Genomic DNA, 11,814 nt, shown 5'->3' on the forward strand with positions numbered 1-11,814 from the left:
CCTGGAGCAGGTGGAACAGGAAATCATCCAGGTGGGTTTGGGATGTTTCCAGAGGGGGAGATTCCCCACCCTCCCTGGGCAGCTGTTTCCTCCATGGAAAGAAGTTCTTCCTCATGCTGAGGTGGTTTAGTTTATGTCCTGTCCCTGGGTACCACCAAAAAGTCTTACACCATCCTCTGACACCCTTGGAGATATTTATATGGATTAATGAGATCCCCCTGAGTCTCCTCTCCAGACTAACCAGGCCCAGCTCCCACAGTCTCTCCTCATCAGAGAAATGCTCCAGACTCCTCATCACCTTTGTGCCCCTCTCTGGACCCTCTCCAGCAGCTCCTTATTTTCTTTCTGGAGCTTTATTTGTCGCAGACAAAGGGAAGCAAGGAATTATTGCAGGGCCCAGATGTGCTACTGCCACACCAGTGACACACTGGGCACATTCACAGCCCTCTGGGTGCTCAGGCCAGAAGAAAATTGGTAAAAAATATTAAATACTAAGAATTATTTTTTAAAAAGGTCAATAACAGGTCACTAAACGTGCCACAGGATTCCTATGTCACAGGAACTTTCTAGTGGAAGGTGTCCCTGCCCACGGCAGGGGGTTGGAACTGGATGGTCTTTAAGGTCCCTTCCAACCCAAACTATTCTGTGATTTAAGGAAGCAAACAGTCACCTGGGCAGATTTGGACCTTTCCATGCTGCTGCCTGCACTTTAAAAACCTCAAAAAAAGGCACCAGTCCACCCCAAAAAAAGCAGGATTCTGATCCTCAGCTTTCTGCCTGGCTCTGGATTTGCTCACCTGCTGCTCTGCTCATCGCGGCCAGGTGGCACAAAGCACAGACCAGCGTGTGGCTCCTGCCTGAGCAACCTCCCAGCCCTAAGGCCGACCCAGCAGGACAGATAATTATCCCTGCGCTGATTTTCCAAGGCATAAGTGGCTTTGGAAGCAGAGAGAGGAAGTTCCAGCAGACAGGCACGCTGCGAGTCCTCACTTCGGCAGGACAGGCAGCACCTGGACATGACTGGAGATTACCAAGAAATCAGGGAATACCCTCAGTTGGAAGGGACACGCAAGGATCATCCAGTCCAACTCCTGGCCCTGCACAGGACAACTCCAAGATAGCCCCCCCCCCCCCAAATATCCCTGAGAGCACCGTGCAAATAATCCTTCATGATGACCTGAGACTGCATTTGGAGATTTATTAAAGGAAGCCACTTCCTAAGGTACGGCCACAGGAAATCCTGTGCAGCCCAGGCTCCTATTTTCAGATTTTTCAAGGAATTGTGGCACTTGCCAAGGACAGCATCCAGCATGGGGCTTACCCCAGGCAGAGCTGACTCTCCTCACAAGGTCCCTGAGAAGGGACAGCAGCCAAAGCCAGGCTGAAGGGACCCCTCTGGTGGCATCACCCTCTGGAGGGGAGCAGTCCTGGTGGCTCCTCAAAACACTGAGAGCAGGACAAACCCTCCCCAGGAGACCTGACAGGTGTTTATTGGAACTCACAGAATCCACGGAAAAGGCACCACTGACAGGTGGCCACCCCCACTGTCACTTTTGGAGCTCTCAGCTCATCAGACAGCCCAAGGGGAGGGAAACCAAGCACCCTCTGGATTCACAGGGAAGGGACTGCCAGAAGCCACCTCCTCCATAAGGTCAACCTCCCCCAGCCCACCGTGGACAGACGAGCTTCTACCCCACTCCAAACCCTTCCCACGGGATGCTCCGTGGGCAAAGGAGGGAGCTGAGCCAAGACTGAGGTTTGCCAAAGGATTTTCTTCACAGCCAGGACGACCCACAGAGGGAAGAGCTTCTGCTCCAACCCTTTGGAGTGTTAATGATGGGCAAGAGTCGGGATAAAACCCCCAAACCCAGCCCCTTGGTGGGAGCAGGGATAAAAACTGTTACCACCCCACATCACAGCAGTTTGGTGCTTCGTTCCTCCCCTGTCCAAAAAGGGAAATTAGAAGGGAACAGCTCAAAGTATTAAATGCTTGTGGGTGGAAATGAAAAACTGATTAAAAGACGTATTTCTGTGCTCTGAGGCAGAGATATACTAACTATGAAAGATTAATTTAAACATTCACGTGCCCCTCGCCGTGGTTAAAAAGCAGCAGAGGAGATTTTTCAAGGAATAAAAAGAGGAACTAAAAAAAAAATCTTCCAGCTCTGGAAAATTCAAGAGCCCAAATTCGAGCCCAGCACACGTGCAAAATAATCCACGCCAAGAAGAGCCATGTGAAGAGCTAATTAGTTAATATATGAATAACTAAGAGCTTCTTCAAGCACCAGGAGCAGGAAAGCTGCCAGAGCAAGGGAGTGGGAGCTTCCTAAGGAAAACTCTCCTACATGACTGGGCAAAGTAGAACCCTTCTTATGAAGTAGTTAATAAGCGTGTTAAAAATTAAAACACACTCCGGAGGAGAACAGACTCCTCCTCGGGTGGCATTCACACATCCTCTTCACCAGGACTCCTGCAGGGAGCCAGGCTTGTTAACGAGGGGCAATCTGGTCACCCCCAAGTGTTAAAAAGCACTACTTGAGCGTTAAAAAGCACCGTGAAAATTCAAAAACGAGGGGTAAATGGTGGCTCAGGGTGTCTGAAGGTGGTTTTACAGGAGGGGGGGGATGAGCATCACGGTGACATTTTCGCAGAGGACACGGAATTATTCACTTGGATCGACTCCAGAGCCAAAAAGCTGCGAAGGATCTCGCAGGTATCGGGTGACAAAGCGACAAGCAAAGCCCGGTGTCAGCGGCGAAAAGCAGGACACTTGGAGGGGAGGATGGGGGACAAATCCTTTGTAAATCCATGGAGAGGGAAGGGTTCCAAGTGAACCACCACCGAGGAGGAGGAGGAGGGAGGACACAGCAAGGTCGGGGCTGCAGTGTCACAAATGTTGGCTCAGAGCACCGAGACCGCGAGAAAAAGGGAGAAAACAAAGCAAAAAGAAAACCATCCCTGTGCCAATTCCCACATCGCCAGATCCCTGATCCCTCTCATCTTTCCAGCATCATCACAGAAAGGTGAGAGCTGCAGGAGGAACACCCAGAAAAGCAACGGGGATAATGAGCAATCAGAACAGCTCTGCCAGGAGAAAGGAGTGAATTCATTAAGAACCTTCAGCTTGGAAGGCAAAAAAAAAAAAAAAAAAGAAATATCACTGACTTAATATTTCTCATAATCCTTTGGGAAAGACTAAATCTTGTCCCTGCAAAAACACCACCAAACAAACCCTAAAGGAAGACACAATGTACAATTAAAGTGCAGAACTCATCAGTTTAAATGTTTCAGTGTGGAAGAATCAGCAGATTAAAGTATTATGAGCCAGTGGCGGGTGCAGGAAAGATCCACGGGAAGCTCTTCAAGTGAGAATTCCTGGTACAAACTGTGCCCAAAGCGTCCCAAGCGCAGACTGGAAAGCACTGGGAGTGCATGTTTGCTGTGTATCTGCTTTGATAAGCACTCACTGCTCCCTACACTGAGATATGATGATGAAGAAAGGCTTTTGGTAGAGCCAGTACAAGCCTTTCCATGACTTTCTCCCTGTTAACCAGAAAACACTTCCTTACATCCCTCCTAAATCCCTACAGCCTCAACCGGATCCCACTTTTGCCTGTGCAAAGAGCTTTTCTTCATCTTCTCAGCAGTCCATTCTGCACCTGAAGATGAATTGGGTGCCTGTCTTGTCCCCCCCCAGACTAAGCAATCGCAGTCCTTCCAATTTTTCCCCTAAAGTTGTGTTTGCCCTGCTCTGGGAGGAGGATTCCCACTGCGATATTCCACGGCTGCAGCCACGCACTGAACAGCCACTTTAGTGACTCAGTTTTTAGAGAAAGACAAAACCCCCCCTTATCACTCAAAGGAGAATCAGAAAGACACGACAGAAGGGACAGTCTGGGTGGATTTAAACGCCACAGGGCTCTCCCCAGCTCCCAGTTTTCCATGATGCTCCCTAAGGCAGGGCAGCAGAGCTCCGAGGATGAGCTCAGCTGGCAGCTCGAGGTGGAATCCTGCTAAGTCATACACACTGACAGCTCCACAAGACGGCAAAACACGTCAGGGGAGCAGCCTTTCCCTGAGAAATTCCAGGGAAATATCCTCTTTTAGCTCATCACCTCAGAGCACTGGATCACATCCTGCTGGTGCACACGGGAGGGCAAGCAGGGAATGAATTCCATGAGTTCCCGAGAGCCCCCATCCCACAGAATGGGATCAGCCACTGGATAATCTGTCCTCTGACAGTGACTCATTAAATTCCAGAGAGGAATGTGCTTCTGTGAGACAGCCCAAGCTAATACAAGGTATAAATAATTGAGCAGTGCAAGCTGTTCCCTTCAGGTTGCAGCAGCAGCACTGAAATTAAAGGGGAGATGGGGATTGTGAGGATTCACCATCTCCAAGTTGTTTGCAGAAGCTCAGCACTGGGAAGGAGAAATTATCCATAAAACCTGGGATAATTAAGTATATCACACCTTCAGGCAGAGGTGCTGATGCTCCACACTGTAAGCCATTCTGGATTGTAAATGCTGATACCCGATCACTTCACAGGAGAAATTCCCGGTACTTTTTCCTCCACAACAACAACAAAAAAACCCAACTTGGAGCTGAACAGCATCAGCCTGACCAGAAGGGAATGTTAATACAATTCAAGCAGAACTGTCTTTTAAAAGGCACTTAATTATGTGCATATGAACAGAGGCCCAGGCTCGTTTTCAGGAGATTGCAGATTCCCTGTCTGGGTGGCAGGAAAATGGGCTGAAAGATGCTTCAAAAGATCCTGGGAGGTTTTTATTAGCAGACAATTTACAGTTGTTACAAGCAGCTTCCTGAGCAAGTTCTGTGGCCAGCACTCAGCGTCTAGACAGCCTGTGCCATTCCTTCTTTGCTGGGAGTTGGTATTTCACCAATTACTGCACATAAAATACGGGATGGGACTGGCAGGGATGGGATCCGTGGAGCCAAGGCAAAGTGTGGCACAGCTGAGAGATGCAAAGTCAGGACAACCCAGGCTAGTTTGAACTCTTGTCACCTGTAAGTTCTCACAGTCTTTGGCCTCAGGGGGCTTTTACAGATAATGTGTCTGATTTTCAGCTGCTCTTCAATTCTCGCTGTGCTGGGACTCTGAGGAGACACTTCTTAGCACGTGGAAGAGGAGATCCTTTTCATGCCAAAGCTGATGCAGGGTCTCCTTCCTCTCTCTCCTCTCCAATGCAGGCTCAGCTGAAGGATAAACCACAGCACCGCAGCCCCTACCACCAGTACAGGCAGTGCCACCACTGCTCTCCCACCCCAAAATACAAACAGGGAAGCTTGTTAAGCCAGAGGCCTGGCATTACTGCTCACTTCACATCTGCAACACAGACCCTTATCCTCATCTCACCCACTGCAAACAAAGATTGGGACCAGCTTGGCCACCCTTCATCCTCAGCCCCCAAGAGTCTCAAAGTGATGCTCCAGACCCTGCCGTGGTTTCTGCGCTCGTCCAACTCGTCATAAACCAGTTACACTCCCCAACCAACTAAACCAGTCTTCCACCAGGTGAGAGAATTGTGAGGAAGAAGGACATACCCAAGCTCAGGGATGACCAATTCCCTGTCACCAAATCCCTCATGCCAGTCTAGACAGCAGGAAGCCACAAAATGAGCCCAAGATGCAGCGAGGGTGAGCAGATCCAGCTGAAAAAAAATCCTCACAAAAGGTGGGAAAAGGGACACAACCCCAGGCAGCCTGACCAGCCCACATCAGTGTCCATGCCTATGGATCAGGAATGACACAGCAGGTTCATATCTGCTTGGACAAACTCACTGAGCTTTTGTAAATCCAGCAAAACTCCATCTTGACTTTTGCCACCACCGAGTCCCTCATTCCCATCCCCACACACCCTCCTCCCGGGCCTGGAAACAGCATTTGTGCTACCACACAGCAAAACCTTCTGGAGCTGGGTTATTTTTCCATCCAGATCCCTTTTCCAACCGAGTTTACCACAGGACTTACAGCAATTTCTCAACTTCCAGCTCAGGACACGCTGGGGAGCTCAGAGGGGCTAAACAAGAGCCCCCCACTTGCTGGACTCCATCCTTAAATTTATGTCTAAGAGCCAAGCCTCAGTTTTCCAAGTTCAGCATCAGAAACCCGAATGACACAGGAACAGTCACAGATCCAGCTCAGCTCCATGTGAAGCTACAGGAGAAAATAAACCATCATAAACATTCCCCAGTCCCAGCTCAGGAGCCAGGACCTGAGCCAAGCTGCTGCTGTTTGCACTGTCATGTTGCTCCAGCCTGGATCCAAGGTGGCACCAAGCAATGCCAGCAGGATCAGCACCTCTGGCTCCCACCCAGCTCAGGGGTCTCAGCACACAGACAGTCAGAGCCCGAGGGTCCCACCGAGGACCTGAGGTGATGTCCCTGGGGGAAGTGAGGTTGTTTATGTCCAGTGGTTTGAAATGAGAACATTTTGGAAAAAATTCTTTACTGGGAGGGTGGGCAGGCCCTGGCACAGGTTGGGTAGAGAAGCTGTGGCTGCCCCTGGATCCCTGGAAGTGTCCAAGGCCAGCTTGGAGCAACCTGGGACAGTGAAGGTTTCCCTGCCCATGGCAGGGGGTTGGAACGAGATGGGCTTTAGGTTCCCTTCCAACTCGAATCATTCTGTGATTCCATGACCTGCAAGCATTCAAGACACAAGATTCATAACCCTAAAAAAAGAAAAAAAAAAAAAAACAACAACAGGCAGTGAGGACCTTTGGCTCCTCAGTTCCAGACCAACCTGGGCACGGGGAGGAGATGGCAGGGAATGGCCACGGCACGGTGCCAGTGCAGTAAATGGATCAGGCAGGTACACCCAGAGCAACACTAATCCCAGACACTGGCATGGAAGAGTCAAGGATTTAGGGAACACATCTTAATTACAGTCCTGCTTTAATCCCAGTCAGGAGCCGCTTAGTAGAAACACGACCCAATCTAGTGCTTCACTCCGTTCTCGGGTTAAACAGCCCTGTAATCTCTCTGAACACACATGATTACATTTAATAGGAGTTTCATATCTGCTCTAGTTCTGCATAAAAGCCCAGACTGGGTGATTAATTGCTGTCTGAGATAGAACATCTCTCAGGTTTCCAGCAGGGCACTGCTAAGTACCAGTCCCAACACGCCTGATAAAACCTCAGGCGCTGAGGAACGGCCTAGAAAGCAAATATATACATCCAAATATACATCCAAAAGGAAACAAAAAGACTGATGATACGATTGGCAGATGACACAAAAGCTGGCAGAGTAACGAGCCGTGAAATCAAGCAAGAGAACAATCCATCCCTCGGAAAATCTCGATCCTCCCCAGCAACTTTGCAGAGCAGGAGAACCAAGAGTGGAGGTGCAGATGTAGCGATGGGGAGCATCGGCCACAGCTGGGGATACCTGAGCTCCCAAGGAAATAACTCTGCGTGCAGGAACAACTCTAACACTGAGGAAAAGACCTGCTCCAACCTCCCAGGGCACAAGTGGGAGATTCTTACAGCGGTGATATAATTTTATGTGCATCTAAAGTGGCGAGGAGACAGCAAGAACACCGCAGCTACACCTGTGTGGGCAGCCAGGGCTGCTTTAATTCATCAAATGCTGTTTAAAAATTCCTTGAACGTTATCAAGTGCTGTTTAAAAATCCTTCAAAAAGCTGCAAATGCAGCCCGAGAGCAGGAAAAGGGTTTTTCAAGAGTGACAGACTCACAGAGCTCAAACTGTTTAACCAAAAGGAAGATTAAGCAGTGACTTAATCCCAGGCTGGATCTGAAGCATGAGGTGACACCAGGTGTGAGAGGACACTGCAGATGAGCACAGGGAAGGAAAGGACAGCAAAACATCCTCAGGCTGGGACCAAGAACTGCTGCAAAACGATTTGCAATTCAGATAATCACAAGGACTCACCCTTGGCTGAGCACAGGGAAAGGGGGTGAAGTTATAGAGCCCACATTTACGGGGTGTGACACAAGAAAACCTCCCCGTTATCCATCCTCACTCCCAGTGACCAGAGCTGGAATATTACAGGCCACCATCAGTTTCCTATCACTCAAAAAAACCCAAAATAAAATAAAATAAAAATTAAAAACAAATAAACAAAAACCAAAACAAACAAAGAAACACAGCTGAAATGGACACAAAATTCACTAAAGAGCAATAAACTTCAACTGAGCGTAATATAAATTAGAGCACCCAGGTGTCACAGCTTGGCCAAGAGGTGGCTTTAACCTAGAAAGGGTTTCTCTTCCCCTTTCTGATCCTGCAGAATAAAGCGATTCTTCAAAACCCACACAGAGAGGAGATCCAAAAATACTCTGCAAAATCAAGTGTAACACCAGCAGGGAAGAAAAAAGAGGAATTAGTACAGCAGAAGGAAGTGGAATTAGGAGCAATGGGTATAATTAGTAGAGGCTGAATAGCAGGAAAGACATCCTGAAGTGGATTATTTTGATTCCAGGAGCATCACGGCCTCGAGGGGATCCCCACAGACTCACTGAAGGCGCTCGGTGTCCTTCAAACACGACAGTCCCTGCCAGGAAAAACTGGGGAGAAGAGACCGGGATGGCCCCAGAGCCAGAGGTGGGACTGGCCCAGCTCATCACACACACACTCCAGGGCCGGGGCAGTTTATATATTTCTTTAGGAAGCAGCGTCTGTCCCCGAGGAGGGGCAGGCTCGGCCCCACATCTGCACAGCGCCGGCACAATGGGAGTCCCGGCCCATGCCACCGACTCGCAGAATCCCGGCCAGAACTGAGCACAAAAAACAGGGCTGGAAGGGACTTCAAGGAAGGAGGAATCTCATCCTTCCCCCGCCCCAGGGCAGGAGTTACTACACTTGCTATTTTTCTAAACACAAAACTCTCTCCCCCGCTGGGTGGGACACAAACCCACCCAGATAGATGAATTAGTTGGACCTTCCAACTCCATCTCTTAACCCCTCCATATCCCCCCCCCCCCCCCCCACCCCGCGATGGCAACCCGGGACACCACGGAGCGGCTGCACCCGGAATATCTCGCTCTGCCCGGTCAGAAAGTGATAAAAGCACAGCTCTGCAAACAAGTCCCGGCAGTGCAGCCTTAGCCCTGAGCTGCACTTTGGGAATGCTGTTCCTAGAAGGGAAGCCAGCCCGGCTCCTGGAGACACATTTCTTCCATGATGCCTACAAGAAATGAGTCACCTTTTTTTTTTTTTTCTTCCCCCCTCAAAGTTTCCACCATCCTCTTTTCCAGACTCTCCAGCACATCTCGTTTACCCTGAGCTGGTAAAGCTTGAACTGTAAAAATCCTTGGAGCAGGTATAGCTTATGATTATATCATTAATAACATTACTAATGAAATATCACCACACTCCAGAAGTTAATGCAAGCAAAGCCCAAACCTTTCTCTGCCCAGACACTTATTAATGTTTCTCCCGTGGGTATGCAAAGATCAACATTAAAACCAAGTCATCATCTAACCTTAATACTGAGAAACAAGATCAACTGCACTTAGTCCTCTTAAATGGGGAAAAAAAAAACACACCTACACTCTTCATCCTGGCAGCTCCTACACATTCAAACCAGTTTTTTCAGTTTTGTTAATAAATCTAATTCTCAGCATCTCCTACTGTTCAGTTTACCTTGAAACGTTTCACGGAGAACTTCAGGAAGAAAACTGCAAGAAGTCACAGAAATGAAGGAGTGGGCAAGTCTGAGGCAAATCCGGCGCTCCACCGCTCCACAAATTAAAAAAGCTTTCCCATCTTCATCCTGTGCCAGCACTGCAGCATCACTGCGAGTCACACAGCCTTGAAACCCATTTCTTTTGAAAGGCGGCCACTCAAGTCGTTTAAAAAGCGTGACTTTGTAAAACTTAAAGAAACAAAGGGCCGTGGCAGAAGGGGGTGGGACGGGCGGCTCCAATCCTGATTGTCCCCAAACACTCCCACCTGGCACCCTGATTTCAACACTGAAAGCACCTGTGTGGGCGCAGAGCGGTTGGAGGGGGGAAGGTGAAACCCGGGGCAGCACCTCGTTCCTCTCCTGGGCAAGCACCACACTTAGCACCGAATTTAACACGATTGCTTAACCATTTGCAGCTGAGCGATCCCAGTAACACCCCCCTCCTCCACCTTCCCCCACCTGAGCAACGTGGTTACAACGAGCCAGAAATACCCTCCATCCTTTTATACCGTCGATATTCCAGAGGATAAAACACGCGCACCTGTGCTCGGCAAACATTTTGGGGTTGATAGAAAGTTCTCTGGAGAACTTCTGTGTTCATTTCAAGAGGGGGAAGGAGGGACGAGTTATCTCAGCATTTCAGGACAGCGATGCTAATGTGGTCCAGCTAAAAGGAACTGGTCTTAGATCTGCATAATTCACTTAAAATATCGTATTTTTTAAGAAATCGAGTGATGGGTTAATCACACAGCCAGCTACCACATCTTTTAGATTTGCAACACAGCACAAGCCACTGGCACAAAACAGACCCTGCACCACAAACAAACACCTAGAGGGGTGAAACGCCAGAGCCGGAGCGATGGGAAGGAGCTGCTGGCAAAGGGAGTGGGCAGCACTCCTGGGCACGAGTCCGTCCTCTCCATCCATCTGCGCTCCCCGAGCACCGGGAGAGCTCCGCATCTCCCGCAGGCGAAGCCACGGGCTCTCCCAGCCCAAGGATTCTGCGAGAACCGCCGGGGGAGAGAGAAGGTGCTTAACAGGAGAACAAAGGATCCATTAAGCAAACAAGAGGCATCAACTCCTATCTCGGCCGGGACGGTGATCGCGCCCCGTCCCCCCGCGGCGCCCACGATCGGCCGCGGCTCGGGCGAAACCCCACGGAAACCGACCGAGAGGGATGTAAAACCCCCCGCGGGATGGCTCTGACAGATGCCCGCAGGAAGCCCGTCCTTGCCCGAGGGGCGCAGGGGTGGGACGCGCCCCGGAGGGGCTCGGGGGGCACCGTGGGGACCGCTGTGACCCACCCCCCCCATCCCCATCCCCATCCCCCGTCCGCGGGTGTCCCCCCCCCCGCGGCATCCCGGGCAGGGTTCTCGCACCTGAGCGTGGGGCCGATGCAGGCCGTGTCCGTGCTCTCGATCTCCCGCAGGATCCGCTCGTGCTCCGCCGCCGTCTCCAGGCTCTCCAGCTCCGCCATCTTCCCCCGCTCCATCGGGGCCGCTCCACCTGCCCGGCCCGGCCCGGCCCTCCCCGCTCCGGGCGGCGGCAGCGCCGGGGCCGCTCCAGCCCCAGCCCCGCTCCGGCCCCGCCGCGCCCGGCACGCCGGGAAATGTAGTGCGGGACAGCGGGGCCGGGCCGCGCCGGCGCTCCGGGGCAGCGGGAGGAGGGAGGGAGGCGGGATGCGCGGGAGGGGGAAGCGCCCGGGAGGCAGCGGGGAAAGGGGAGAGGCGGCGGTGGTACCGCCGAGCGGGCAGCGCTGCCGGGGCGGCGTCAGAACGCCCCACGATGAGTCGCAGCCCCGCGACACGGTGGTGACACGCGTCCATCACCGGGGGGACACGGTCCCGTGGAAGGGATCCCGTGATTCCCTCCTTCCTGGGGAGACGCAGCCCCGTGGTCATGACATCCATCATCAGGGCACACGGTCCCATGGGAGGGACCCCGTGATCCCCTCCCTCTAGGGGGGATACAGCCCCATGGAAGGGACTTCATGATCCCCTCCCTCTGGGGAGACTCAGCCCCATGAAAGGGACTTCATGATCCCCTCCTTCTTGGGGGGACACAGCCCCGTGGTCATGACATCCATCATCAGGGCACACAGTCCCATGAAAGGAACCTCGTGATCCCCTCCCTTTCGGG

At 51.4% G+C, this 11,814-nt stretch overlaps 1 protein-coding gene across 1 annotated transcript in view; it reads right to left on the minus strand.

Annotated features, from left to right (window-relative positions):
- The window catches only part of LOC114069072 (exocyst complex component 6B-like), a gene marked incomplete at its 3' end in the record, with an annotated part of 107,072 nt that extends 95,833 nt beyond the window's left edge, over positions 1-11,239 (minus strand). The window contains exon 1 of the mRNA XM_027905614.1: positions 11,055-11,239. Within this exon, the coding sequence (XP_027761415.1) occupies positions 11,055-11,167 (113 nt within the window). The remainder of the gene's footprint in view (positions 1-11,054) is intronic.
- Between the last annotated feature and the right edge of the window lie 575 nt (positions 11,240-11,814).

Source organism: Empidonax traillii, unplaced genomic scaffold (assembly GCF_003031625.1).
Source record: "Empidonax traillii isolate 1590-97213 ecotype Southwest subspecies unplaced genomic scaffold, ASM303162v1 scaffold1178:size161317, whole genome shotgun sequence".
In the NCBI taxonomy this organism is placed as follows: domain Eukaryota; kingdom Metazoa; phylum Chordata; class Aves; order Passeriformes; family Tyrannidae; genus Empidonax; species Empidonax traillii.